Below are 27,777 nucleotides of genomic sequence, written 5' to 3'. Positions count from 1 at the left end.
CAACCTGGCCAAAGCGCAAGCCGACAGCCGTCAGTACCATTCACAGGTCCCAATCCTCATCTTGTCTCGCACTCGACCCTCCCTACCTGCCACAATCATCGCTTAACGTGCAATCATGGGAAACGCCAACTCCACCCCTGCCAAGGCAGGCGAAGCCTCTACGGGCAGTTCCACCGATGCATCTTTCGACCCTGCCATCAAGCGATACCACAGCACTCAAATTGGGCAGGGACAACCCCCTCATCCCTCCATCGCAACGCCCGGCGCTGCCGCACGCCACGTCGCAGACCGCCCGAGCTCGGGATCCTCACGTCTGGGCAGATCGGGCTCCTTTTTCGGCCGTGCCAGCAGTCACGATGGTGCATCAACGCCACAGCGCGGCCGCAGCCGTAGTGGCAGTCTCACAGGCTTTCTCGCCGGACAACGAAGAGGATCTGCAACCGCTGCCATGATCGCGCCAGATGCGCCGGCTGCTGCTGCTGCTGCTGCTGCTGCTGCCGCCGCCGCGGGCTCATCCGCTCGCTCACCATCCGCCTCCTCGCCGCTCGCCAGGGACCAACCCAACCACTTTGCCGCCTATCAGATCTCCAACCCATCCGATGGCTCGAGCATCGAGACCGCCATTCGTTCCAATCCACGCACCCGCCGTCTTACCGAGGGTCTCAACCTTCCACCCTCCCCCGGAGGCTTTGATCCGCACAACTTCGTATCGCCCTACCCAAGCCCTTCCGTCGCCACCCACGCCCACTATGCCGCTGGCTTGCCCAGCCATCATGCTTCCGTCGGTGTCTCGAGCGGCTTGCGCGTATCATCAACAGGCAGCGAGGTCTGTGCCGTTCCCGCCATGATTTCCAAGGGCTCGGAACCGCAACAGGTTCCCGGAACCACAGCACGAGCGCCCACCCGCCATCCGCTCTTTGGCTTGGGTGGCACCAGCCTTTTCCCCAACGTCGGCACCAGCCTAGGCACCAATCCCGCAACATCTCCGCCCATCGGAGGCTCGAGCCCCGTTTTGTCGTCCCAGCCCTTGAATCTCGCCGATGCAGGCGACGATGGCGAGCCTACAGGACGACCTCCTGCGGCACTCCCCTCTTATCTCAAGATTCCAACCGCCATCCCCAGCTCGCACGTCTCGCCCAACTCTCCTCCGGCCAGCATCTATTCACAGCACTCCGACCACGTACACTCGTCATCGGTCCGCCATCGCCAGCGCTCGCAGTCTCCATCTTTACAGGTACCCGTGGACGACACCTTGCCTTCCCATGTCGTCGGTGGAGCAGCTACAGCAGCAGCTGTGCTCAACACTGAGGACGTCGTCATCCCTCCCGGAATCGCTAGCAAGGCAAGCTCGCCCATTGAAGGACGCGGCGCTTTCTTTGGCCAGCGCAACGACATCACCAGCAAGGACGAGCATGTGTCATCCGAGATCAGCGTCGAAGAAGCACGTGCGGCAGGCATCGATGTGACCGACTTGCCCAGCAGCCCATTACAGCGTGATGACGAATCCGCAGTCGCAGATGCGGATGCAGAGTCTAGCTCAGCAGCAGCCGGCGACGACAATGAGCGACAACCACGAGCGCTTCAACGATCCGCGGACACATCTCACACCTCTGCCGACGGTACATCTCGCACTCCCACACCCAAACCTCATGGTCACGGACCGAGAACCCTTACGCCCACCGGAAACAGAACGGCCGGCGGCCTCCGCTCCCTCTCGCCAGCATCTGGCCCGTCGACCTCCATCGGCCCGCCTTCTCAACCAATCTCCACCAAGCGCTCGCATGTCGATGTGCAGACCGGTGGCGAAAGCGGGTACAACACGCCGCTCCTGCCACCAGGCTTAACGTCGGCTCCCCCCAGTGCCTCGGTTCCGGGCGTCACGCCTCTGACCCAGACCACAGCAGCCTCTCCCTCCCAGAAGCGAGAAAATGTCGTTGCCACTGACGGCCCGCGCACACCCACCGTCGCCGGTTTCACCAGCGCTTCGAGCCAGCCTTCGACTCCCATCAGCGCCAAGACACCCGGCGGCCACACAAATGACCAACACGCACACGCTTCGCACGCTTCTGCGGCGCAGCACCAGACGCCGCTGATGCCGATCGTGTTGACGTGGCGAGCGGGCGGGCGCGAGGTGTTTGTGACGGGCACGTTCGCCAACGAGTGGCGATCCAAGATTCTCCTGCACAAGTCGAAGCGCGACCACACATGCGTGCTGCATCTTCCCCCGGGCACGCACCGTCTCAAATTCATCGTGGACGACCGCTGGCGTGTCTCTCGCGACCTGCCGACTGCCACGGACGGCGATGGTAATCTGGTCAACTATGTCGAGATTCCGAACGTCGGTCCTGCGCATCCGGGTCCGCTGAGTGCTCCCGGCGAGGACCTGCCCGGAGCCGAAGAGGGCAACCGAAGCGAACGCAACTCCAAGATTGATTCCAAGAAGACGACGATGAACCTGGTCGAGGAGGCGAGGCGCGCGGAAGCGATGCGCTTGGACGACCTCTTTGAAGACGAATCAAAGCAGCAGGAAGAGACGTGGACGTCGGAAATCCCGACGGCGCTGATCGAGGCTCAGGAGGCAGAGGAAGCGCAGCGCGAGGCAGAGGAGAGTGGCCAGGCAGCCAAGGGCCAACGAGACGGTGGAGCGGCTCAGTTGCCTCAGCCACCAGCCTTGCCTCGGCAGCTAGAAAAGGTTATCCTGAACTCGTCGCCTGCGAATCCGAGCAACGGAAGTTCCACCACGGGAAGCACGGTAGACGACAACTCCATCTTGCCAGCGCCGAACCATGTGGTGCTCAACCATCTCACGGCCAGCAGCATCAAGGGCGGAGTGCTCGCGGTAGGCACCACGACCAGGTACAAGAGAAAGTACGTCACGACAGTCTACTATAGGCCTGTCCAGATCTAGCTGAGCAGCGAGACGAGGTGTATCTATTGTAGCGGAGCAATCGCAATGCATTTAGACGACAGTCGCGGTGACAAGTGTGCTTTGGATTGAGGCTAGAAGCACAGAGAGGGGAGGCGAAGGGGGTGTTACTTCTTGGTGGGACGAGACCTGCCCCAAGTGATGCGCACGGTGGTATTGTCCCAGTCCATCTTTGTACTGCAATGTGCTGCTGCGCGTTCGGCGTTTTGGCGGGAGGTGAAGTTGACAAACGCGCAGCGCGAGGCGGTGACGAGCGTGACCGACTTGATGTGTTCGGTGCGCAGCTCTGGTGCGAGCGCCGTCATCCAGCTGCGTAGCGAGTCTTCGGTGGTATCTGCTGGCAGAGAGGATATGAATAGCGATACCTAGTGTAGCCACGAGAAGGTCCAAGTGTCAGCATGCGATGTCGTAGGACTGAGAGGGCGAATGGGAGTAGACTTACGATGCTGGTGTCTGCTGGTGGCGGTAGTCCCGCAGCTGCAGTTGAGCTCAGGATGCGTTTTGGTGCCCCTGTTGCGGCTGGGCTAGTTGGTGCGGGTTGAGTTGCAGCGGTGGCGGGAGCTGCGGACGCGAGTGTGTTGGCGGAAGGGACACTTGTCTCCGCGCGGGCAATTGCCCTTCGCAAATGCAGCGCAGTACTGCACGGGTCGATCGCGCTTGTAGTCTGGCTCCTTTCTCGCCATCTTTTTGAGCAGTTCCTGCCCCGCCCTGCCCGCCGGACTCGACGAGGCGCCAACGAGCGATGTCGCACCCTCGAGCTGCTTGTCCATGTTTTCGGCATAGTACTCGCGGTTCTTATCCGACGTCGGACCTGTCGACTTGATGTTGAGCGCTGCATCGCGCATCTGTACCGGCAATCCGTACTGCAAGTCCAGAATACATGTCTGGCATACGTTCTTGACCTTGGCGCACGTTGTGCAGATCTCGGTCTTCTTGAAGCGCGAGCCTGCGCCCGGGTTCCATCGGAACACTGTGAATGGCCGTGTGCAGATCTGCAAAATCGACGAGCTCCTTGTCAGCATTCCGGAGCAGAAGAGAGAATAGTAAGAAAGAGGTGTGGGGGACATACCTTGCAAATCTTCCCTTGCGTGTCCTTGGTCATGCGGATGTATGGATTGGGACCTAGGCACGGCTCGCACAGGATGGGCGTCTCGGCGTCCTCTGGCGTTGCGGCCGCCGAGCCRCCGATCTTGCCATGAGCGCCCCAAGCCGACATGTTGACGGTGCGTATGAAGATGCTGGTGGTGGTGGCAATGTTGAGAAGGATGTGGTGGGAGCGGAAGAACTGCTGCGCCTCGATGTTGCACGACGGCTCAGCTGCAGGCCGGGGTGGAGGAGTTCGACCTGTCGGATTTGGCAGTTTTGGGCCAAAATTCAGGAACTCGGAAGTTGGCGAACAAGCATTCTGGGGTGCCCGACAAGAAAGCTGCAGTCCAAGTGCAACTCCTCTTCCTCAGCCCACATGCAGTGGCTCTCTTCTGTCAGCACCGTGTCCACAGCCTAGCCAAGGCCGGTGCCTGCCTGAGGACGGAGCATACCCGGCACAGCTCGTCCTTGGGTTGCGCTTCCCCCGCTTCGCCTGCAAATTGGTCATGGCCTCCTCGCTCACCGTCGACGAGCTGAGGTCCCGCCTCGACGCACTCGGTCTCGATACCAAGGGCAAGAAAGCCGACCTTCGACTACGGCTCAAAAAGGCGTTGCGCAACGCCAACAGCATCTCGCCATCCGACGCACAGACTCAAGATGTGGACGCAGAGTGGGAACCTGAATTCGATGCCTTCCTCGTGCTCGATGTAGAGGCCACGTGCGAGTCGACACGCAAGTACCGCAACCTCGAGCACGGCTACGAGACAGGCTGCTTCCAGTACCCGAACGAGATCATCGAGCTGCCTGTCGTGCTGCTCCGATGGAACAAGGACGAGCGCCGTCTCGACACGGCGGGTGTGTTCCATTCATTTGTGCGTCCGACGTTTCGGCCACAGCTCACGCAGTTCTGCCGCGACCTCACCGGCGTCACGCAGGCGCACATCGATGCAGCACCAACCTGGAATGACGTCGTAAAGAGTCTCCTTCAATTCTTGGTTGCACAAGACCTCGTGGAAGATGCATCGACGGGCAAGAGCCACATGCACAACTTTCGGCTTCGTCGCGGCGTAGCTTGGATCAGCCACGGCCCTGCAGATCTGCGCGACTTTGTCATCAAGCAGAGCTGGATCTCGGCCCGTCCTCGCGATCGTGATCATGGTGCACCGCCAGTTTTCCTCCGAGGACCCTTGATTGATATCCGCAAAGGCATAGCTAGCCTGTACAAGTGGGAGCAGGAACTAAAGGCCGACCAGTCGCGTGCCGCTTCCTCCCGCTCCACGCCCTTTCTGGAATTTGGTGGTGACGATGGATTCCAAGTCATCAGCGCACCCTCCGGATCCAGTCCATCGCCCGTCAGGGAAGATGTGCGGTCCACCGGTCTCTCGCCGCACGACCAGAGCCTGGCAGGTCTCTTGGACCTGCTCAACATCGGACCGTTCCAGGGTCGTCAGCACTGCGGCATGGACGACACGCGCAACATCGCCCGGCTGGCTGTCGAGCTCGCTCGTCGCATCGAACTCGCTTCGCACGGCACACAGGTGCTCCTTTCCAAGAGCTACGAGGCGCTCGACGGCAACATCGAGACAAACGCCGAGGTGCTGGAGCTCGACAAGCGAACAGCGGGACACAGGGCAGCACAGATGGAGAAGCTCACGCTCAGACCCAACGTGCGTCTGGACAGCTTCCACAAGCGCTTCTTCTGGATGGGAAAGTGCACCGGCGAGATCCGCTGGCCCTTCCCGCCCGAATCGCAACAGGCTTGACCTTTTCCCTAGTCATAAGCGCCCGTCAGAAGAGTGGGATTAGCAGCAACGCAAGAGCATGGAAATGTTCTAGAACTTATTTGTACCATCAAACAGGAAGGTCGCTGATGAAGAATCATAGATGGTCTGTATCTCCGCTTTTGGACTCTTCTTGAGGCTGACCCGCTTTCGGGACTTGGGTCCGCCGTTCAGAATTTTTGAAGAAATGTTAGGTCAAAGCTCTCGATCCACGTGACTTGATTGGGCCATCGAGCGCTGGAAGTGGAATCCCACCATCTCCAGTCTGGACCGCTTCGCATTCATCCTCATCCGTGACAGATCGTCCCCGCACCTTGTACACCCACGCAAAGGTTTGTCTCACGCGTGAGCGCGCTCATCACCCTCGCATCGGCACTCGCGGCATCGCTGACTCCTCCGCTCATCTTGGTCTGACCGATTGCATTGGCGGCCTGGCAGCACGCATCTCAACATGACGGTGGCAGCAAGCGTTCTCGGCTACGCCGGTCTCGGCTTCATCACACGATGCTACGCACTTGGCATTCAGAAGCGTAACATCTTCGACAGTAAGTTCGCTCTCCATCATCCTGGCTTTGATGCAAAAAAGTGGGAAGCTGACGGTTCTTCGTTTCTTCGACAGACCTCGGTGGACACGCCATGATGATGACCGCTTTTGGTGCTCTTGGATACTACGTCCACGGCCTCGAGGGTCGTCAATTAGAACTCATTGCAAACAAGAAGGAGCAGATCCTCAAGAACCGCGAACGCATCGCCGCCGCTTCCTCCAAGGACGACGAGTGAACTCCACGCTCACGCAGAGCACCTCCAACCACTTGCAATCCCAACGCTTTCCTATCCTAACACTGTCCTTTCCCCGCATCATCGCTGCTACAGTATACGCATTACTGAAAGAGCCGTCTCCACTATGGGCAGCTGCCAAAATCAGATGAGGAGGATGTGCTCCCTGCTACAAGTCGATCTGAATGCTAGGAAGAGATCAGGCGCGACAGTGGCAGTCTGTTGCATTTTGTCACCTCAGGCTTTCAGAGAGCAATGCGCTGTCGGCTGCGAGACTGGTCTTCGACGTTAAGGTCAGTGTTTGACCACGCACAGATCCACATGCCACCAGGTCGACACGCCGAGCGTCGATTTTGGACCTCAATCATGCTTGCACGTGCGGACAGACTCGATATCCAGGCGGGCACAGAACTTCAGACGGTGAAACGGAAGCTCTTAAGTGGGACCTCGTATGTTGTACAGCGTAGCGTGGAGTGAGAGAGAAACAGGGGGTGCAATTTGCCTACTTGCGGCCCTTGCCCTTGGCGGCCTTCTTGGCGGCGATGGGCGAGCCGGCGCGAGCCTCGCGACCACCCACACTCATCCAGTCCAGATCCTCCTGGCCGAACTTGACGTCGCCGCCCGACTGCGACTTGGCCTTTCCATCGGCAGCACCAGCAGCCTCTGCCTCCTGGAACCTTCTGCGGAAGCGACCCAGACGGCCACTGTCGTCGTCTGCATCACCGCCCACCTTGCGCTCCTGGCCTGGGTTCCACAGTGGGTGGTTGGTGGGATCACGCGTCAGACGTGTGAGCCGACGCGGCGAAGTGGTGGCGAGCTGGATCGAGGAGCCGTCAGCGAGGATGGTGGTGGAGCTAAACTTGGGCACGGGTCGGGGCAGCGGTGCCTGGGATGCGGCCGAGGGATCTCGGATCGATGCGGTCGCAGACGATGCAAAGCCGCTGCGTTGCGACTGGAAGCTGGTGGCCTGCGCGAGGATCGTCGAAGCGGGACGAGCCGACATCGAAGAGTAGGCGCGCATCTGACGGGGTGCCGAAGACGACGACGATGCACCGAGAGAAGAGGTGGATGCGGAGGCTGCTTGGTACTGCGCGGCCATCTCGCGGCAGCTCTTCCTTTCGGGCTTCTTGCCAGCCTTGAGGTCGGCGATCTGCTTGGCCCTCGCTTCCTTGATGCTGTCGTTGTTGCCGAGCTCGGTGTCCTTGGTCATGCGCAGCTCGTACGCCTCCTTCTCCTGTCGCCACTTGCCCTGCACGACGTTCTGGCGCAGCACCGAGACGATCTCGTCGCCCATCTTGAGGCCGTCGTCGATCTTGGTAGCGTCGGTCTCCTTGGCAGCCTCCTTGAACCGGCGCCGAGTCTCGTCGCGTGCGGCTGCAATGGCGACCGCATCGCCGTCGAACGTCTTGCGCGATGTGCGCAGCAGTCGCTTGTACAGGCCGACGGCCCTTTGCCTCTGCGCCACGGTGAAGGACATGCTAAGCTTGCCGGACGGAGTTGAATTCGCAAAGCAGGCAGCTGATCTGATCGGTAGAGCAGGTGAAGATGAAGATGGTGATGCAGCGAAGACCAAGGGCAGTGTGCCTTAATGATGGCGAGACACGAGGCTGAGCGGAAGAAAGAATTCTAGGCGCTGCGATTCCGGGCGGTCCGAGGCCAAAATTGGTCAGTCGGACCAACGGCAAAATTGTTTCGGCCGGAATTTCCCACACGGACGGTCGAGTCTATCTCTTGGCCGCGGCCAGGTGCATTCGAGCTCTCTGAACCTGCGGGAAGACTCTGCCATATGATATCGAGCAAGCCACGAAGCTTCGTCGTGGTCGTGCGTCTGTATATGAAGTGGGATGCAAGGGGGTGGGCCGAACCCACAGCTCTCTGGGGGTTTCCGCCCGAGCCGATGAAACAATGATGCCGGGTCATCGACGGGAGGGCTCAGTAAGCATGCAACGTCGTCAAGACGACGCAACCAGCGAGATGAAGTGGGATTGGACGAGTTGCGCCATTCCTGCTGTGAGACAGATCTCGCTCCGATTGCTTTCTTGCATCATATATAGGCAGGCGCAGGAGCTCGGACCCTCATCTGAAGTTCCTAGCTCCTCATATCGCTGTTTAGGATCGATCAGGATCGATCGCAGCGAGAGCCTTTTTGACACCGACGACAGCCACAGGCAGACATCATCCTAGTCAGTATGCGGGTCCTTCCAACTTTTGGTGGCCTTCTTGTTGCGCTGCAGCTTGTAGCTGCTGTTCATCTCGACCAGCTCGATTCGGTCCGATTCGCCAAAGTGCGACGAACGGTCTCCGGCCCGCCGAAGGAGGACCTGAAGCGACGTGCAATCGAGGAAATCGGTAAGCTGCCTTTTTTACGTCCAAGTCGACCTGCTCCGACAAGGATCGGACGCACAGCGAGCATGACACTAACCTTGAGACCTCCTGAACTGCCTCTTGAGGGGAAAAGTGCCTGGAGTCCGGGAGCTCGTCGAAAAGTTCGAAGGACAGACCGGTGCAAAGTCGCAGGCCGAGTTCATGGCACAGCTGAAGCAGCTTGTTCAAGGCTCTGACCAAGCTGCGAGCTCCAAGGGCAAGGAGGTGATGAACCACTACCAGGCGGGAACAAGCAATGTGCCCTCGCGCACATTCACTCACCCTGCCGAGGGCGAAGCTTTGGTCAACCCCAGATTTTCCGAGCATGACAAGCTTCTGAACAAGCACGTTGAAGCCCTGGACGGCCAAGCGCACACGCTCAACGTTCACGAGCAAGTGCTGCTCAAGAGCATGGAAGGCCTCGACACCCTCAACGGCAGGCTGACAGCCGTGGAAGCGTCCAAGGAAAAGCTTCTCGAGGCTCAGAAGACAGGGAACCGTGCCCTCAAGTGGGGTGTCGGAACAGCTCTGGGTACGGCTACGCTGGCCGGAGGTGCCAGTGCCCTGTACGCACAAGGCTCAAAGGATCACATCAACGCATTGTCCGACACTGTCGCACAGCAGCAAGCCGAGATCGAGAAGCTCAAGGCAGCGAGTGCCGGCGAAGCACCGGCAGGTGCGGGTACCCAGGCTGGAACCAGCACCTCGGGCGGGCTCGTTTGAGCCTCGAACAGCATCTCGCTCGTTGTCCCTCGACTTGGTCCCACCACTTTTTCATCAGACTTTCTTCTCTTTTATCACTTTTCCTTTTGGTATTGATCACTCTGCTTTCTACTACCTTGTTCGCTGGGGTGTACATGCTGGGCCCTGTGTCGTTGAAGGCACTCGTATCGACACAAACGATCTTGACGAGGAGATGAGGGCACCATCGGTCTAACAAATCGGCAGGCACGGCGCCGAAGCGTATCGAGCTTAGATGGCTCAGCCTCACAACGGCCCCACGCAACACACCGATTTTTCCCCTTTTTTTCGAATTCGCCATGACCGCCGATTTGGGAGTTGGGCGAGTTGGGCCGGCACGCGGTGGCCGAGCGGCTCGGATTTTATTTTGTGAAGGCTTGAATTTCGCCTGACGGAATGCTGTTGTAATTTAATTCGGCGGTAATCGTGTGCCGCCTGTGCTGTCAGCATGCGAAACGGTGCAAAGTCAGTGTGGGCACGGCACGCAGGCGCAGGCGGCCTCCCCTGCACCAAAGCGCTTGCCGATGCCCGTCGGAGCCATTTTGGATGAGCGCCAGGCCAGTGTGTGTGCGCGTGCACTTGCAAAGTTCCCAAGCGTTGCCAAAGGGCGCAGCACAGCTCCGTCCGCCGCTTCGCCTTCTCCACCCGTCGCCCGCAAGGCAGTTGGCAGTGCAGCCCACAACTCAACTAACGGCAGCACACCGCAACATTCTCCCCGCCCTTCCGTCCTTCCTCCTCACCACCTCCTCGCTCACCGTATCGATCGGTGCCTACGTGTTTCGGTCTGCACTCCTCGCCGTGACTCTTGTCCGTTCCTTCACCGGCTCCATATTCTCTGCTTTCCCGCCTCGACTCTGGGCCCATTGATCCCCGCCCGAAGGCATCACACCGAGGCACTTTCATTCGTGTACACACGGGCCCTGACCCCTCATCGCCGGCTCATTTCACCGCGTCCAATCCAGCTCGCATCGTTCCAAAGCATTCCAGCACGCTGCTCGTCCCGTTGATCGCAGCCTGCCTCACTCCCAGCCATGGTCAACCCCAGGAGCCCCGGCTCGCTTTCGCGAAAGATTCGCATCACCGTCGTCGCTGCCGATGGACTGGCCAAGCGCGATGTCTTTCGTCTCCCTGATCCTTTCGCCATCGTCACCGTCGATGGAGAGCAGACACACTCCACGTCCGTCATCAAAAAGACGCTCAACCCTTACTGGAACGACAGCTTCGATGTCACCGTCACCGACTCCTCCGTCATCGCTGTCCAGATCTTTGACCAGAAGAAGTTCAAGAAGCGCGACCAAGGCTTCTTGGGCGTGATCAATATCCGCGTCGCCGACGTTCTCGACCTCGAACTTGGCGGAAAGCGTCTGCTCAACAAGGAGCTCAAAAAGTCCAACGACAATCTCGTCGTGCACGGCAAGCTCATCATCGACCTCAACACCAACGTCTCCACCCCCATCAACAACAACTCCACCGCCGGCCCCACCAACCTCCTCGTGCCCGGCACATCCAACGCCTCCTCCGCCTCGCTCGCCACTCCCTCCTCCACCGGCGCTGCTCGCTCCGATGCCCGCCCCTCGACCTCCGCTAGCGGCACCACCACACCCGTTGCCGCATCGGCCGCAAACGGAGACGTCGCCAGTCGACCAGCATCGACGGCCGATGGCGTGTCGCCCTCTACCAGTGCCACTGCCGCCGCCCCCACCGCCGCCTCGGGCACAGCTGCCCCTGCTTCGTCGGGCCCTGCTTCGGACGCCAGATCATCCGCCGCCCCAGCCTCCTCGGCAGCGCGCCCAGCAGGCTCGCAAGATGCGCGATCCGACGAGTATGGTCCTCTGCCCACTGGCTGGGAGCGCAGGACCGACCATCTCGGCCGCACCTACTATGTCGATCACAACACGCGCTCCACAACCTGGACCCGCCCTTCCACCAGCTCCAGCGCCAACACGGCCGCCGCCGCCAGCACCACCGCTGCCGATCGTCAGAGGCACAGCAACCGAGCCTTGGCCGACGACTTCCTCGGCGTCAGCGATGGCGATACCTCCCGCTCCTCGGCGACTGGCTCGGCCATCGCCAGCCCTGGCGCTGCCGTCGCCGCCAACTCGCTCCCTGCCAGCTCGAGCACCACGGCTGGCAACGGCCCGCTTCCCGCCGGCTGGGAACAGCGTCACACTCCCGAAGGCCGACCCTACTTTGTGGATCACAACACCCGAACCACCACCTGGGTCGACCCGCGACGACAGCAGATTCTCCGAATCATGGGCCCCAACGGCAGCAACCTCACCGTGCAGCCCCAGAGCGTCTCGCAGCTCGGCCCGCTGCCCAGCGGCTGGGAGATGCGTCTCACCTCGACTGCACGCGTCTACTTTGTGGACCACAACACCAAGACCACCACCTGGGACGACCCGCGACTGCCTTCGAGTCTCGACCAGAACGTGCCTCAGTACAAGCGCGACTTCCGTCGCAAGCTCATCTACTTCCGCAGCCAGCCTGCGCTCCGTCCGATCCCTGGCCAGTGCCACATCAAGGTGCGCCGCACGCACATCTTCGAGGACTCGTACGCCGAGATCATGCGTCAGCAGCCCAACGACCTCAAGAAGCGTCTCATGATCAAGTTCGACGGCGAGGACGGTCTCGACTACGGCGGTCTGTCGCGAGAGTTCTTCTTCCTGCTGTCGCACGAGATGTTCAACCCCTTCTACTGCCTCTTCGAGTACAGCGCGCACGACAACTACACGCTGCAGATCAACCCGCACTCGGGCATCAACCCGGAGCATCTCAACTACTTCAAGTTCATCGGCCGCGTGCTCGGCCTCGCCATCTTCCACCGACGCTTCCTCGACGCCTACTTTATCGTGTCGTTCTACAAGATGATCCTCAAGAAGAAGATCACGCTGAGCGATCTCGAGTCGGTGGATGCCGACTACCACCGTTCGCTTCAGTGGATGCTCGACAACAGCATCGAGGGTATCGTCGAAGAGACCTTCACCGCGGTCGAGGACAAGTTTGGCGAGATGGTCACCATCGAGCTCAAGAAGGGCGGAGAGGAGGTCGAGGTGACGGACGAGAACAAGAAGGAGTACGTCGAGCTCATGACCGAGTGGCGCATCAGCAAGCGCGTCGAGGAGCAGTTCAAGGCGTTCATCAGCGGCTTCACCGAGCTGATTCCGCAGGATCTGATCAACGTGTTTGACGAGCGCGAGCTCGAGCTGCTCATCGGCGGCATGTCGGAGATCGATGTGGACGACTGGAAGAAGTTCACCGACTACCGTGGCTTCACCGAGCAGGACCAAGTGGTGCAGTGGTTCTGGCAGTGCGTGCGCGCATGGCCCACGGAGAAGAAGTCGCGTCTGTTGCAGTTCGCCACGGGCACATCCAGGATTCCCGTGAACGGCTTCAAGGATCTGCAGGGATCGGATGGACCGAGGCGCTTCACGATCGAAAAGTCGGGCGATGTGAACCAGCTGCCCAAGTCGCATACGTGCTTCAACCGCATCGACCTGCCGCCCTACCCGTCGTTTGAGACGCTCGAGAGCAAGCTTGCGCTCGCCATCGAGGAGGGCATGGGCTTCGGAAACGAGTGATACCCCCGCGCGGATCCCACTGCTGCTCGTTCAACGTGTCGTGGACTCTTTTCGCTTCTTGATTCAACTCTTTCTTTTAGGTTCTGGCTCACGCAGCCTCTCATTGATAGCTATGCACGCATCCTTTTTCTCTCACACAATCTCTTTTGTACCATTCCTCACCTTTGCAAGTTAGTCTTGATTGTCTCTTGCATACACGAGTGTTCTGAGTGTGAGTCGTGAGCGTTGTGCGGGGCCGTTCGTTGGAAGGCTTGGATGGGCAAGACCCGACGCTGCCGCAACACCCGAGATCCAGACTGGAAGACGCGCACCGACCATCAAGACTGTGCACACGCGCGCCCGAATTGCGATCGAAAACTGTGTGATGAAACTGCGTTGCAAGAGACGATGCGTTGTGTGTGTGTCGAGCTAAAAGTACAGGAGCTGTGTGATGCGCGAATCCAACCAGGAAGCCAAAAGAAACCATTGCCAAAACCGATTCCTGCGCCTAAGCTCGGCGATGTTCATCTTCAAACTCGGATGCGTTCTCGTCCTGGGGAAGGTGGCTGTATCCGTTCCTCTCGCGCGGCATGCAGAAGCCAGGTGGACTGACGATACCGTTGAACAAGAAGGTTCCGTACACGAGCAGCACGAAGCCAAGCACCTGCAAGCTACCCGACTGGAGCTTGAACGTTTCCCATCCGAGCGTGAGCGAGACCACCCAGATACCCAGCGTCCTGCACGTATCAATCGTACTGCGCGCAGTTGCCGAGACGTTCCTCGTGACCGAGAGCCCAAAGAAGTTGAAGAACGCAATGGTAAAGCAGATGGCAATCGACGAGCGCAGCACTGCAGGCACCGAGATGATCTGGTAAAAGCCAGCCGACATGTCAAAGTAGCCACCCCGGCCTTCGGGTGTGGAGCCGACAAAGTAGTGGAGCAGCGGCATGGCCACCAGCGTAGTGGCAGCACCGAAGAGACCCTCGTATCCGACGGCCAGAAGCGGCTCCACCGAGTAGCGCGACATGATCTTCTCCTCGAGCACGAATTGAGACGCGGTGAAGAGCTGGGCAAAGAGGATGAGCAGCACGCCAAGCAGTGCCTGTGCGGTCTCGGGGATCTCGTCGTCGCCGTCGGACGAGGGCGATGCTTCGGGAGCCTTGAACACGGTGCCCGAGAGGCCGACGACCGAGACGCCCATCATGACGGTGACGAGGCTGAGCCACTGGAAGAGATGGAGGTGGCGGCGGAGGAAGATGACGGAGAAGACGCCGACCCAGAGCACGAGCGCGCCGCGCGTCATTTGGTAGATGCTCACGGGCGTGAAGAGCAGACCGACGTTCATGAGCGTCGTACCGCAGATGTCGCAGAGCGCGGGCATGAAGAAGAGACCGACGGCCTTGCCGGACATGGTCTCGCCCTTGACCGCCTCAATCTCGTCCGTGTCGACGTCAAGGTAGCTGCTGTCGTTGGCCGTGGTGAAGGCGGACTCGTCGAGCTCGCCAGGCTGCACGGCGCGTGATGCAATTTCGAACGGAGGAGCGGGTACGGAAGGGTCGGTGGGAGCGTGGGTGGCGCCCGTGTGGACGCGGCCGCGTGTTGCTTGATAGGACGAGATGGCCGAGACGCCGCGGTCTCTTGGGGACGCGTCGCCGTCGAAGACGATGCCCGAGTCGGGGGGAGCCTGAAGGAGCGGCTTCTTGAGCGCAGCATCGCGTGCCGAATTTCCAGAGACGCGCGCATAGATGGCGCGGAGCAGGATGGGAAGCAAGCAGAGACACTCGCCGAGGAACATCTGGAGCGTTTGCCACACGGGCTGGGAGAACTCCTGGCGCTGGCGCGGATCGGGCGAGTCGCAGTTGGCAACGCACTGCATGTCCTGGTACTTGTTGAGCAGCGAGTTGCTGATGCCTGTGATGAGCATGCCCACCACAAAGACGGGCACGAGCGATCTTGTGTTCAGCATCTTGGGCTTGGCGTCGTCGTCGTCGTCGTCGTCACCGTTCGCGTCTGTACGTGCTTCAGGGTTTGCTGAGGTAGGTGCCTGCGACTCTATCGATGATCGAGCTGGATTGAGCGGTGAATCCGCGGTTGTGCTGTGCGGAGCGGCTGTCTTGGAGGTTTGACGGTGACGAGGCTCTTGGTCGCCTGTGGCTATAGATGGATGTGTCTGGGAGGCTGATAGCGCAACGAGCTCGATGGCGTCTAGATTGTGGCTCGGAATGGTGCTGTTCTAGCGTTGGCGCGTGTCTAGCCTGTGGATGTGGAGAGATAGGGATAGTGATGGTGATAGGGTGAAGGCAAGTGTGTGTTGAGGTGAGTCAGGTGAGAGAGGGTAGGGTTTATGCGCGCGGGGATGGCGAAGTGGGACTGACGCGGCACAGTCGGGCGACGCTGGACCGACGAGATAAGGATCGCCTGCAGCCAACACGCAGCGAACCCGCAGTGGAGCAGTCACAGCCGATGCAGTGGGGCTGCCGGCTCGGACCCTGACTCAACGCGCCCTGACAAACACCCGCTCTCTCTCCGCCCCTCTCTCTCTCTCCATCACTTGGCCTACGCTGGGCATAAACTCCGCCCGCGTCACTCTGCCTGCACTGTGACTGCAAATCAATTGGCAGTGGCGTCACGCCAGCTGGCCAGTCACCTCACTCTCTCGCCGCCCCTTTTCCGCCCTCAATTTCACATTTTTCAGTTCAGCCCTCCACCGCGGCCGACTGGCAGCAATTCGCGCCAGCGCCGCGCAAAATGCCGCAAATTCGACTCATTTGTGCGCTCTGAGAGTTCGGCAGCTGCTCTCTTGCCAGCCAATGAGCTGAAAAGGTTGCCCGACGGCGTGCAGATGAAATTGCCGGTCAAGTTGGCGGCTCGAAATTCAGATTTGTTAGGCCGTAGTGTCTTGCGTACCCGCATCGAGAGAATTGCTACGGCTCCGAATCATCCACCCAAGACCGTTCCTTCCACCTACAGCTCTGCTCTGACCACCACCATCATTCCATCCACGGCTCGCCTGGAACACTCGTAGCCGCTTCTGTTGGCTTCCAGCTGCGCGCGTTTCGGTGTGGGGCGCACCGACCTTTCGCTCCGACTTCCAGCCAGCCAGCCACTCTCACTGGTGTCCATGCCTGGCTGAGCTCCATCCGCCAGCTCTACACCTCCAGTCATGGTCGTCATCGACTTTGACATGGCAGCCACCGGCGGTAACTCCGCCGCCACCTTCTCCGACTCGCCCTTCTTCTACGATAGATCAGATGCCAACGGCGCCGGTCAGGCCATCTACAAAGATGCCTCCCACGTCCAGCCGCACAGCAACCCGCGTGTGAGCTACTACCACCCGGCCGGAGTCGGCGACTTTCACTACGGCGAGCGCCATCCCATGAAACCTGCGCGACTCACGCTCACCAATCGTCTCGTACTCGCATACGGTCTTCACAAACATATGAACGTCTTCACTCCAAGAGAGGCCACCAAGGAGGAGCTCGAAATGTTCCATGACAGCGACTACGTCGACTTTCTCGCCAACGTCACCCCTTCCACACCGCCCTCGGCCGCATTCACAAAGTTCAACTTTGCCGACGACTGTCCCGTCTTCGATGGCATGTACGACTTTTGCAAGGCTTACTCGGGCGCCTCGCTAGCGGGTGCGCGGCGGCTCGCGGCGGGTGAGACCGACATCGCGATCAACTGGTCCGGCGGTCTGCATCACGCCAAAAAATTCGAGGCGTCCGGTTTCTGCTACGTCAACGACATTGTGCTCGGCATCATGGAGCTTCTTCGTTTCCATCCGCGCGTTCTCTACATCGACATTGACATTCACCACGGAGATGGCGTGCAAGAGGCGTTCTACAACTCGAATCGCGTCATGACCGTTTCTTTCCACAAGTACGGCAACGACTTCTTCCCCTGCACCGGCAACATCGACGAGATCGGCACAGGGCTTGGCAAGCACTTTTCCCTCAACGTGCCGCTCCAGGACGGCATCGACGACTCGGGCTACGTGGCGCTGTTCAAGAGCGTCATGGAGCCCTGCATCACCACCTTCCGCCCGTCGTCGATCGTGCTCCAGTGCGGCGCCGACTCGCTCGGACTCGACAGACTCGGCTGCTTCAACCTCAGCATCGCAGCGCACGGCGAGTGTGTGCAGTTCATCAAGTCGTTCGGCCTGCCCTTGCTCGTGCTCGGTGGAGGAGGCTATACGATCCGCAACGTCGCAAGGTGCTGGGCGTACGAGACGTCGGTCTTGACCGGATGCTCCATTCCAGACACTCTGCCCAGCACACCTTACATGGAATTCTTTGCGCCCTCGTATCGATTGCACGAGCCCACGCAGGCAGGGAGGGTCGAGAACCAGAACTCCAAAGCGAGCCTCGAAAAGATCCGCGTTCAGATCCTGGAACAGCTCAGATACCTGCATGGCGCTCCAAGCGTCCAGATGCAGGAGCTGCCTCCAGATCTCGCAGGCGCCTGGGTCGAGGAGGAAGTCAAGGTTTGATTTTGACCAACTCGGAGCGCAACGTTGGATACGATACCCCCCACAACCTTCCTTCTACTAGACCATGGAACTCTCCCCTTCGCTCTCCACCAGTGTACTTGTATCTCGATTCTCATGTACTCTATCTCAAGCCAAGCTGGCTGTACAACAGCTGACTTTTCCTCAACCGTGCAGTTTGTTTTTCACGGAGGCAAGGCATGGATTCGGAAACATGCGGATGGCTAGAGGTGGCGGGGCGTGTTAGGCGGAGGGTTGAGTCCAATCTGTCTGGTCCTGGATGCTTTGGCCATTGACGGTGAAGGCGATGCGCAGACGCAGACGCACGGGTGCACTGTTGGGCACCATGACACGCAGCGCCTGCGTCTCAGTCGCACCAGGCACCACGTCCGAGTTGGAGATGGCCTGCATCTGCAGCTTGTGCGTCTTGGGTACCGCCGCCTGGAAGTTGACCCCGGACACGTTGCCAGCCGTGGCGGTGAAGCGCGCCGTGATGTTGACAATCTCGGGACGCGCCGGGTTGGTCGTGGGCGTAAGCGTGATCTTGAGCCCATTCTTCTCGTACACTGTATGCGCCTTGGCACTCGATCCTGCGGGAGCAGCGGGTGCAGCAGCGGGTGCAGGTGCAGGCGGAGCAGCTGCTTGAGTAGGGGCAGGAGACGACGAGCTACCGCCCAGGCCACCGAGCAAGTCAAGACCCCCAAAGGCTGAGGATGCAGAAGCTGTTGCAGCAGGAGCCGCCGCTGGTGCAGCGGGTGTGCTGCCACTGTCGCCAAACAGACCGAGAATGTCGTTGACCGAGCTCTTGGGCTTCTGAGCCGGTTGATCCGCCGGCGCAGCAGCAGGCGCGGGAGCGCCACCCATGTCGCTGGCGCCAAAGATGTCGGCCAGCAGATCCTGCGTGCTCTGCTGCGTACTGGCACCCGCGCTGGCCGCCGCACCGCCGCTCGCCACCGGCATCTCGTCGCCCATGAGGTCGAGCAGCGCATCCTTGTCCGTGCGTGTCGAGCCCACCGGCTTGGCCTCGCTCACGGTGCCCAGCACGGTCTGCTTGATTTCGGGCGGCGGCATGCTCTCGAGCACACCCTCGCGGATGTCGCTCCTGCGCAGCAGGCTCGAGAACTCGACGCTGCGCTGCTGGATCTCGACCTCGACACTGCTCTCGAAGCTGCCGATGATCTGCTCGATGCGGTTCTGCTGCGCCGAATCCGGAAGCCGTGTATGCAGCTTGGCCAGCGAAGTCAGCACAAACTGCTTGATGTGGCCGTTGACATACGGGCTATCCAGCACGGACGAGAGCAGGTCCACGACATCCTTGGGCTGCACCTCGCGCACCAGCTCCTCGTCCTCAAAGTTGCCTCCCTGCACGAGCACGTCACCGAACTCGCCAATGACCCACACGGCGGCGAGCGTGAGGCTCTCCTGCGAAAAGTCGTGGTGAAGCGCCGAGAAGAGCTTCTGCACCGTATACGCCTGCAGCTCGGGCGTGTGGCAGACGAGCCGGATGAAGGCCGAGAGGATCTCGTCGCGCACGTAGTTGCCCGCGAGCTTCAGCACGCGCAGCACCGTGTCGATGTGCCAGCGCTTGTTGGGCGCGAACCGTTCGGCGGCGAGGCAGATCTGCGTGGTCATGCCCAGCTTGAACTCGTTGTCCGCCACCTCGAGGAAGGAGAGAAGCTCGCGCGTGAGCACACGCACGTTGCTCTCGTTGATCAGCGCATAGCTCAGCTCGAGCGCACGCCGGCGGATCGAGATGTCGCCGTCGCGCAGACAGTCGAGGATGATGTTGCGGTGGCGCTGCACCGCGTTGGTGTCCATCGAGACCACCTTGCTGAGCGTGTTGAGCGCGACGTAGCGGATGTTGTTGTCGCGGTTGCTGAGGAACTTGCCGAGGATGTTGATGGCCATGACGCGCAGACCGTTGTCCGCATCGATCTCGAGGATGGTGAGCACGGTCTCGTACAGGATGCTGTTGCCGACGTTTTTGGATGCTTCTGTGTTTGTGGCGACCTGTGCGAGGATGTCGTTCATGGCTTCGGACGCCTGCGCGTTTTCCTTGCCGAGCACGCGGAGGAGGCGGAGGATCTTGACCTGGAGGAAGGGGTCGGTGATGCCCGAGACGTCGTGCTCGGGCGAATAGCCGGTGGTGACGAGCGACTTGAGGTGCTGTACGAGCAGTGGCACGGCGCGTCGGAAGTCTTGCAGGGCGTCGGCGTCCTGTCGGACGATTTCGATGGCGAGGGTGACGGCGCAGAGGAGGACGCCGTGGTTCTTGTCCGAGAGCAGCTGCCTGGTGCGGTCGGCAAAGTGGTCGATGAGGTCGGGTACCTTGCGGACGATGCGCATGGCGCAGATGGCGGCCTTGCGGCGGATGTAGGTGTTGCTACTGCCCATGAGCTTCTCAATCTCGTTGCAGAGGTCGCGCGACATCTCCTCGGAGGCGATGTTGGCAAAAGTGCAGAGGGCGAGGCCGCAGACGTACATGTTGGAGTGCTCCATGTCGTTCTTGAGGCCGTTGGTGACGAGCGTGAGCACCTCTGTGTTTTCGTCGAGCAAGAGCATGATGCCGAGGTAGCCGAGGCGCTTGTCGGTGAAGCGGGGGGTGGCGACGAGCTTGAGGCATTCGATCTGGCCAAAGTGGGCGGGGTAGCCGAGCATGTGGATGTAGAGGAGTTTTGCGATGTTGTTGTGGCGCGCGAAGGGGTCCTCATCCTTGAAGGCGGTTCGGATGGAGGCGGACTCCTTCTGGATGAGGGATCGCTCGTCGGCCAGCGTCTTGCACGAACGGATGGCCTTGATGAGCGCCTTGAGGTTGTACAGACCGGCGCTCGCCATCAGTCCTCCGAGACGAGGGTCGAGCGCAGCGACCTGCTGCTGCTTCTGGAAGAAGGTCGACATGGCGACGACTCGGCGGCTCTTCGGCTGGCGACCAGGAGTGAGAGGACTAGTGAGCCGCCAGTGCGGGGTAGCAGAGAGATGAAGAGAGCGAGAGCAAGGAGACGCTTGTGGCCAGAACAACAGAGTGCGAGGCAAGACGGAAGGATGATCTGTCGCTGGTTGGTGCTCTCGCGCCGCGTGCTGCGTTGCTGTTCTCCGACCGCCGAACCGCCGCCTGCCCAAGTGCCAACAGCAGCGGTGCAAAGACTCTGCCCGCGCGTCCAAAGTTCCAGATCGGGGTGCATCATCTCGGATCGAAGCCGATCCTAATCGGGGTGGCTGAGTGTGGAGCGAAAATTTGGTCATCAGTCCGGCCCAGAAGGAGGAGAAAAAAGTGAGGCCTTCGCGAGTCTTCGGGTCTGACCCTGCAGCTGTCGCGAAAATTTCAGAGGAAACTTCCTGGTGGCACGATTCAGGTAGAGGCGGAGCAGCAGCTCACTTGGGCTCGTGGTCCTCCTCGTCCTTGCTCTCACGCCACGAACCAAATCCGCCACACTCCCAAGCCTTTGCTCCAAAAGCATCCTCACTCCGGAGCAAGCAGGGAAGTCTAGCCTGTTCCTTCCAAGCCTTTGTGCTTTCTGCTCAACCTCGGCACCATGCTGTACACAAAGATGGCGAGCCCGCTCGGGCTGGCCCGTTCCACATCGGCAGCACGAAGCATCTCGACATTGATGCGCCGCTCTGCCATCGCATCCGTCGTCAGCCCATACGCTGCTGCCACTGCCTCTGCATCGCGCAGCGCCCCTCTCGCCATCAGCCAGTGCGCTCGCACCGCCTTCAGTTCCAACCTCTCCCAATCCATCCGTGCTCTCTCTCAATCTTCCAACACCGCAGAGCCCGCCTTCGCCGCCGCCAAGGCAGCCGACGTGGATCTCAACCAGCTCCCAAAAGATGCGCAATCGTCGGCTGCTCGCACAAAGGACGCCACCTTTGCTTCGCTTCGCGGCTCCATCGACTATAGCCTCCTCAAGGCCCTCACCGTAAAGCCATTTGGCTACGAGACCATGTCCGCGGTGCAGCAGAGCGTCCTTCACCTCCTCCCAGAGCTTGCCAGCGGCGTCGGTGCAAACTCCACGCCCATGCCTGATGGTCAGGGCAGGGACATGCTCGTCAAGGCAAAGACCGGTACGGGCAAGACCATCGCATTCCTCGTTCCCGCGCTCGAAGCTCGCCTGCGATCCATCCAGGACGTCAGCAAGGGCCGCTTCTCCAAGCCTTGGCTCGACATGCTCAAGCGACACAGGCCCGACCTCGACGTCTCCAGCCTCTCCAAGAAGGAGCTCGACGAGATCACCAAGCAGTACGTCAACAACACCGTCGGTGCACTCATCCTCTCGCCCACCCGAGAGCTCGCAACACAGATCGCAGACGAGGCCAAGAAGCTCCTCACACATGCTCCCGATCTCAAGGTCCAGCTGCTCGTCGGCGGCGCCAGCCGCAACTTCCAGATCAACGACTGGAGGAGGTCGAGGCCAGACGTCGTCGTCGCCACCCCCGGTCGCATCCTCGATCTGCTCAACGACGTCGGTATGATGCGCGAGGCCATGACCGCCTGCCGCACCCTCGTCCTCGACGAGGCCGACACGCTTCTCGAGATGGGCTTCCGCGACGATCTCCAGGCCATCATGAAGCATCTTCCCGCCAAGGTCGAGCGCCAGAACATGCTCTTCAGTGCCACCGTCAGCCCAGAGATCCGCGCCATCGCGCGTGCCAGCTTGCAGCCCGACCATCGCTTCGTCGACTGCGTGCCCGCGGGCGAGGAGAACGTGCACAAGCACATCCCACAGTACGCCACCGTCCTCGAGACCGCCGAGGAGCAGATTCCCCACATTCTGCGACTCATTGCACACGACCAGCTCGTCAACCCCGGCAAGTCCAAGACCATCGTCTTTGCTCCCACCACCAAGATGACCGAGTTCTTGGCCGACGTCATCCGTGACGCCCAGCGCCACTTCCCGGCCCAATCGAGCATCTACGAGATCCACAGCAAAAAGGACCAGCGCGCACGATTCAACACCAGCGACCGCTTCCGCAAGGACAAGAGCGGCGCCAGCGTGCTTGTCACCAGCGACGTCAGTGCGCGTGGCGTCGACTACCCCGGTACCACCCGCGTCATCCAGGTCGGCATCCCCAGCAGCAAGGACCAGTACATCCACCGCATCGGCCGTACGGGACGAGCCGGCGCACAGGGCCGCTCCGACATTGTGCTCCAAAACTTTGAACGCGGCTTCCTTCACTTCCAGCTCGACGACCTCCCTGTCAACCAGCTCCACGTCGACGACCTTGCGCAAGAGGTCGAGACGCTCGCTGCCAAGTTTGACGAGAATCCCCAAGAGTTTGCTGTGCCCGACGAGGTGTTCGAGGCTGCCAGACAGGCTAAGAAGGAGCTCAAGAAGGGCGGCCGCGGCCGTGACAGCTTCAGCACTCCAGGCGCCAAGCCTCCCGCTGAGATCCGCGGTCCTCTGACGGGCAAGTACGAATCGAGCGAGCTCAAGCCCCTCATCGCAAAGACGCTCGCCAACATGGAGGAGTCCGAGGAGTCGCGCGAGGTGTTCACCTCGCTGCTTGGCTTCTACATGGGCCGGGGCGACGAGCTGCGCACCAACAAGCTCGCCGTTCTCGACGGCCTCAAGCAGTGGTGCGTCCAGGCGGCCCGCATGGAGAAGGCGCCTCACCTCAGCGACTCGTTCTTGCAGAAGATGGGCATGTCCATGCGAGACATGCGAGGCGGTTCGTCGTCGTCGCGTGGTGGTCGCGGTGGCAGCGGCGGTGGATACCGTGCCGACAGCTCGCGATCTTTCGGGCGTGGTCGCTTCAGCAGGGACGGCGACAGCCGCGGAGACAGCCGCGACTTCCGCGGCAGTCGCGACGGTCGTGACAGTCGTGACAACCGTGACTTCCGCGGCAGCCGCGATGGTCGAGACAGCCGTGGCGGACGCAGCAACTTCGGTACCGGCCGCGACGCTCGCCAGAGCCGCTTCGGTAGCGACAGCAGCGCCAGCAAGTGGTAAATGGTCTCCCCCGCATGCCTCTTCTGGTCCCCTCAGCAGCTTTTCGGACACACCAGCAACGTACCGGCATTCCCTTTGGACCATCCAAGGCCTCGCTCGAGTGGCTTTATCATCAGCACAGTTTCAACCTCGCTCTCTGTACTCTTTTAGACCTCCCCCACCCTGTCTGTCCCCGCCCAAAATCCCGTGTATCAGTAGTCGTCGTTTCATCTCATTCAGATCCGTATGCGCACAATCTCTACTCCACTCTTTCCGGCTTACCCTGTCATGGTTGAGGGTCGAGCGCAATGTGGGTTTGTCACTTTTGTGGGGCCAAGCGCGCGGGTGGGATTGGCTAACGTGGAGGTTTCCGCTAAAATGGTCGGACTTCGCATCGGGTGCTCCCTTCCGGCTTCTCCTCGCCTTCCTCTGATTCTAATCAACGACCATCGTCACAGGGACGCTCTCCCTGCGCAGACCAACAGGAGCAAAGGCGGTACAAATCCCGGTCCACCGCCCAGCTACGCGGATGCTGACGGACCAATCAGGCACAGGCAGGAGAAGCTAGGGCGCTAGTCGTCAACGCAACCAGGCGCCGAGCCATGGACGAACAAGGCATCCAGCTCGCTGATCAGCAGCGCGACGAGCACGAGGTTGAGCTCATCCTCGGAGCGCTGCCTTCGCTGTGGCACAACACGCAGAATGTGCTCAGAGATCTCGGCTACCAGCAGGCGCCAGCACCGGAGGCCGACGAAGGGCCGCAACTTGGTCAACCCAACGACGGTCCCGCTGCTTGGAGAAGCGACGACAAGACTGCTGCGGCACCAAATTCACCCGGCGGAAGCGATGACGATGGGGACGAGAAGGTCTGTCGTATGTGCTTTTCGTCGGAAGCCGAGCTGGCAGACGACGGCTCATCTCTCGGCAGGCTCATACGTCCGTGCTACTGCGATGGCAGCATGCGTTACGTGCACGATACGTGCCTCGACCAGTGGCGGCGCAAAGCGGAGGCTTCGGAAGCTGCGCGCGTCTGCGGCCAGTGCCATGCACGCTACCGCTTCCGTCGCCGACCACACGCCAACCTCATGGCCTTTGTCCAGGCCAGCCAGATGCTGCGTATCCTCGTCTGCGTCCTGGCCATCTTCATCCTCTCCGTGGCCTTTGGTATGGTCGCTCTGCTGTCACTCAAGACGGTCGCTCTTCTAGGCTCGACTCCGCTGGGCTTCGTTCGAGATGCGGCGCTTCGACGAGTGCACGTCAACAGCACGCCGTGGAACATCACACTGCAGCCTGACAAGGCGCGTGCTGAGGTCTGGATTCCCGCCGAGACGTGGAAGCACAGCACAAGCACCGGCGGCATGCCTCGGCTCGACGAAGAGTTCTACTCCAAGATCGACCTCGAGGTCTTTGCGCGCGTTCGCCAGGAGCAGCTGCTCAACCCAGTCTATTGGAAGCGCGTGCAGCGTCTGCCTTCGTCGTATCGCGCCAACTATACCGACGCCATGATCGTCAGAGCCAAACTTCAATCTGGCGAAGATGTATCCGAAGAACTCGAGCGCCTCTCGCGCGGTCTTCCGCTCTTCCCTTGGAAACCAACAAAACGCTCAGCGAGCGAAGCAGGCGCAGCGCAGGATGGAGCACATCCCTCCTTGCCCGTGCCAGAGCGCGAAAGTGCCAATATCTCCTCGCCAAGCTCGCAAACGCCCTTCAACCTCACGCCTTCACTGCGGGAGCGCCTCGTTGGCAGCGATTTCAAGTTCAAGTTCGGCATTCCTTTCCTCTCTTCGCACCGAAAGGAGAGCGACGCCGACACGGCTGGGCATGAGGAAAAATTCGGTGTTTGGCAGCGGCAGAACATGACGATCAAGTTCGACTACGAGGAGCTGTCCAGCTTCATTCTCGACGAGCCTTCGGAGCATGTGCTTGTACGTAGCCTACCCGAGTGGCTTGGATTCGCACGCTACGTGCCGTATTGTATCGTGCTCGCGCTGGTGGACCGCTTCTACTTTCTCGCCAGCGTGTTCCGGCCGTGGTGGTCGTCGATCGCGCGCTCGGCACTGCAGCTCGCACTGCTGCTGCTCGAGTCGCATCGCGAGCTGCTCTGGTGTGCCAGCAAGGCGGCCGTCGCCGCACTCGTCGCTTATGTCGACGTCGAGTTCGAGCCCGTCAGATTCAACCCAGACAACGCGGTGATCGTCGGCCCGCCTAGGACACGGCGACGACGTGCTGCGGCGATGGTCCGCGAGGTTCTGGTCGTCGGGGCGGATACAGTGTTCGGCCCCATGTGGCTGAATTGGTGGGGCGGGTATTCGCTCGCGGTCTACATGCGTCCGCGTCAGTTCATGACGACGGAGCGCGTCGAGATGACGCAGCTCGCGGCGGTGTTCGCGCCCAATCTCACCGTGCTGCTCGATGCGATCGTTTCGGGGCTGGCCTCGTTCAGCACACGTGCGGAACGTTTCAAGACGACGACTGACAGATGGACACACGCGGACTGGGTGCACCACGACTACTCGGCGTCCGAAGGCTACCGCAGGATGATCGCAACACTTCTCGGTGATGAACAGGCGAGCAAGGCTACGCTGCACGATCTCTGGCTCGAGGCTGGCAGCAAGCGCTTGCTGCCCGGCAGGACCAAGCCGCTACAGATGGCACTGATGCCCAAGCTCAGCATGTGGAAAACGGCGTTTCTGCTGGGATGTCTGGTGACCACGGCGCTAGCGCTCGTGGTTGCCACCAAGATGGCTTGGGACTCGACCATCTCGCACTTTGCGAGGCAGGCTTGGCGGTCGCTGGTGAGCATCTGGCAGCTGGCGTTACATTCGGGCGACAGCTTGCGCGTGGCGTGGCGACAGACGGTGTCGAGCGTGCTCTTTATCGCTCGCTGGACGCTTGGCAGGGCCAGACGTTTGGCGTCGCAGCTCGTGCGAAGTGTCAAGAGCGCCGCTCGGAGCGTTCGGAGCAGTCAGGAGAGTCACTCGGGCACAGAAGCTTCTGATCGACAAGATTCGTCATCGTCGTCGACACAGCATACCGATGCAGACGGTGCGGCAGAGCAGGCAGAGCAGGCCGAGGCGATGCCCGAACCTTTGCTCAACGATCCCTTCATTCAGGGCGGGCACATGGGCGTGTTTGGCGCAATCCTCGGCCACGTCGCCTCCATCTATGGCTGCATCCATGCGTTCGTGTTCACGATGCGCTTCATCCTCGTCTATCTGCCGTTCGAGCCGTTCGTCATTCTGTACTCGCTCCTCCAGCAGCTCATCCAGGTCGACGTGGCCAACACCGAGGTGCTCGACCGTGAAGACGTCGATGTCTAGCCCGCCGTAGCTCGCACGCATCTGCAACTCAGCTCAGTTCAGCTCAGTGTGAACATGCTCGTTGATCGGGGCCGAGGCAGTAGGGTCGTGCTATCGTGTGTGTGCTTGTGCGCAAATGGGCGATGCATGGCCACGCGAACGCCGTTTTGCCGTGCCGGTTCGTGCCGTGTTTGCGGTAAGATTACGCAACGTCGGAGCTTGGCCGGTCGGCGATGCCGATTGCATCCTCGCAATGCTCCGAAGTGGAGGTGGGATCGTCCCGTCGCGGTTCGCGCCCGTCCTTGCTTTGCCCGTGTGAAAGGCTGCCATGCTCAGTGTTGGGGAAGGGCCGCTGCAACGGTGGGAAGCATCTCGCAACTTTCGTGTTGAGTCATTCCCACGGCACGGTCAACGAAGTGCGGCGCACGCCATGTCTGCCTCGCTGAGCCTGTGTCTGACGCATACGCTCTCGCCGCGACGTACTGTCTTGCAGCAACGGCGCCGATCCTGTGATGCGTTGGTGCGGGTTTTTCACGACAATCTGTCTCCCGCAGCCGAAGCTCGCGGGTGGTGACGGTGCGAGAGGGTCCTGTGTCAGCCCACTTCGGCTGGGTCGTACGCGATCCACTGGGCCAAGACTGTCTAGGCTGCGCTGACTGAGCGACGACAACAAGTGCAAGCCTAGAAGGTGGCTTTGCGCCTAATTCGGGCAGACAATGAGCACGCGATTGGGGAGCATTGGCGGAGCAGGTCACGCGATACGAAGATCCAGCACCACTAATTTTCGCCTCGGTTGACGTAGCCCGCAACAGCTCGGCACCGGTGCA

The 27,777-nt window shown here is 60.6% G+C and overlaps 12 protein-coding genes across 12 annotated transcripts; 8 read left to right on the top strand and 4 right to left on the bottom strand.

Moving 5' to 3' along the window:
* Positions 1–115: 115 nt before the first annotated feature.
* Positions 116–2,908, top strand: PAN0_001d0184 (AMPKBI-domain-containing protein; the record flags this gene model as incomplete). The annotated part of the gene is made up of 1 exon (XM_014803803.1): positions 116–2,908. The coding sequence occupies one exon, from the start codon at positions 116–118 to the stop codon at positions 2,906–2,908; it is 2,793 nt and encodes a 930-aa protein (XP_014659289.1).
* A 125-nt stretch (positions 2,909–3,033) lies between these two features.
* PAN0_001c0183 (RNA binding motif protein 22) lies at positions 3,034–4,142 on the bottom strand (the record flags this gene model as incomplete). Its single annotated transcript, XM_014803802.1, has 4 exons — positions 3,034–3,291; positions 3,369–3,450; positions 3,521–3,918; positions 3,996–4,142. The coding sequence occupies 4 exons, from the start codon at positions 4,140–4,142 to the stop codon at positions 3,034–3,036; spliced, it is 885 nt and encodes a 294-aa protein (XP_014659288.1).
* An 82-nt stretch (positions 4,143–4,224) lies between these two features.
* On the top strand, positions 4,225–5,775 carry PAN0_001d0182 (double-strand siRNA ribonuclease; the record flags this gene model as incomplete). Its single annotated transcript, XM_014803801.1, has 1 exon — positions 4,225–5,775. One exon carries the CDS (start codon positions 4,225–4,227, stop codon positions 5,773–5,775), a length of 1,551 nt encoding a protein of 516 aa, XP_014659287.1.
* Positions 5,776–6,244: 469 nt separating this feature from the next.
* On the top strand, positions 6,245–6,573 carry PAN0_001d0181 (uncharacterized protein; the record flags this gene model as incomplete). The annotated part of the gene is made up of 2 exons (XM_014803800.1): positions 6,245–6,338; positions 6,413–6,573. The coding sequence occupies 2 exons, from the start codon at positions 6,245–6,247 to the stop codon at positions 6,571–6,573; spliced, it is 255 nt and encodes an 84-aa protein (XP_014659286.1).
* A 499-nt stretch (positions 6,574–7,072) lies between these two features.
* PAN0_001c0180 (complex III assembly factor LYRM7-like) lies at positions 7,073–8,047 on the bottom strand (the record flags this gene model as incomplete). Its single annotated transcript, XM_014803799.1, has 1 exon — positions 7,073–8,047. One exon carries the CDS (start codon positions 8,045–8,047, stop codon positions 7,073–7,075), a length of 975 nt encoding a protein of 324 aa, XP_014659285.1.
* Positions 8,048–8,759: 712 nt separating this feature from the next.
* Positions 8,760–9,657, top strand: PAN0_001d0179 (uncharacterized protein; the record flags this gene model as incomplete). The annotated part of the gene is made up of 2 exons (XM_014803798.1): positions 8,760–8,919; positions 9,029–9,657. 2 exons carry the CDS (start codon positions 8,760–8,762, stop codon positions 9,655–9,657), a joined length of 789 nt encoding a protein of 262 aa, XP_014659284.1.
* A 1,049-nt stretch (positions 9,658–10,706) lies between these two features.
* Positions 10,707–13,256, top strand: PAN0_001d0178 (HECT-domain-containing protein; the record flags this gene model as incomplete). Its single annotated transcript, XM_014803797.1, has 1 exon — positions 10,707–13,256. One exon carries the CDS (start codon positions 10,707–10,709, stop codon positions 13,254–13,256), a length of 2,550 nt encoding a protein of 849 aa, XP_014659283.1.
* A 487-nt stretch (positions 13,257–13,743) lies between these two features.
* Positions 13,744–16,148, bottom strand: PAN0_001c0177 (uncharacterized protein; the record flags this gene model as incomplete). Its single annotated transcript, XM_014803796.1, has 3 exons — positions 13,744–15,463; positions 15,611–15,653; positions 15,944–16,148. 3 exons carry the CDS (start codon positions 16,146–16,148, stop codon positions 13,744–13,746), a joined length of 1,968 nt encoding a protein of 655 aa, XP_014659282.1.
* Positions 16,149–16,398: 250 nt separating this feature from the next.
* PAN0_001d0176 (histone deacetylase) lies at positions 16,399–17,727 on the top strand (the record flags this gene model as incomplete). Its single annotated transcript, XM_014803795.1, has 1 exon — positions 16,399–17,727. One exon carries the CDS (start codon positions 16,399–16,401, stop codon positions 17,725–17,727), a length of 1,329 nt encoding a protein of 442 aa, XP_014659281.1.
* A 240-nt stretch (positions 17,728–17,967) lies between these two features.
* PAN0_001c0175 (adaptin gamma subunit) lies at positions 17,968–20,622 on the bottom strand (the record flags this gene model as incomplete). The annotated part of the gene is made up of 1 exon (XM_014803794.1): positions 17,968–20,622. One exon carries the CDS (start codon positions 20,620–20,622, stop codon positions 17,968–17,970), a length of 2,655 nt encoding a protein of 884 aa, XP_014659280.1.
* Positions 20,623–21,257: 635 nt separating this feature from the next.
* PAN0_001d0174 (DEAD-domain-containing protein) lies at positions 21,258–23,672 on the top strand (the record flags this gene model as incomplete). The annotated part of the gene is made up of 1 exon (XM_014803793.1): positions 21,258–23,672. The coding sequence occupies one exon, from the start codon at positions 21,258–21,260 to the stop codon at positions 23,670–23,672; it is 2,415 nt and encodes an 804-aa protein (XP_014659279.1).
* Positions 23,673–24,253: 581 nt separating this feature from the next.
* PAN0_001d0173 (uncharacterized protein) lies at positions 24,254–26,971 on the top strand (the record flags this gene model as incomplete). Its single annotated transcript, XM_014803792.1, has 1 exon — positions 24,254–26,971. One exon carries the CDS (start codon positions 24,254–24,256, stop codon positions 26,969–26,971), a length of 2,718 nt encoding a protein of 905 aa, XP_014659278.1.
* Positions 26,972–27,777: the final 806 nt, after the last annotated feature.

Source organism: Moesziomyces antarcticus (assembly GCF_000747765.1).
Source record: "Moesziomyces antarcticus DNA, scaffold: scaffold_v10001, strain JCM 10317, whole genome shotgun sequence".
NCBI lineage: Eukaryota > Fungi > Basidiomycota > Ustilaginomycetes > Ustilaginales > Ustilaginaceae > Moesziomyces > Moesziomyces antarcticus.
The sequence above is the reverse complement of the archived record's forward strand: the minus strand, read 5'-3'. Positions and strand labels throughout refer to the sequence as shown.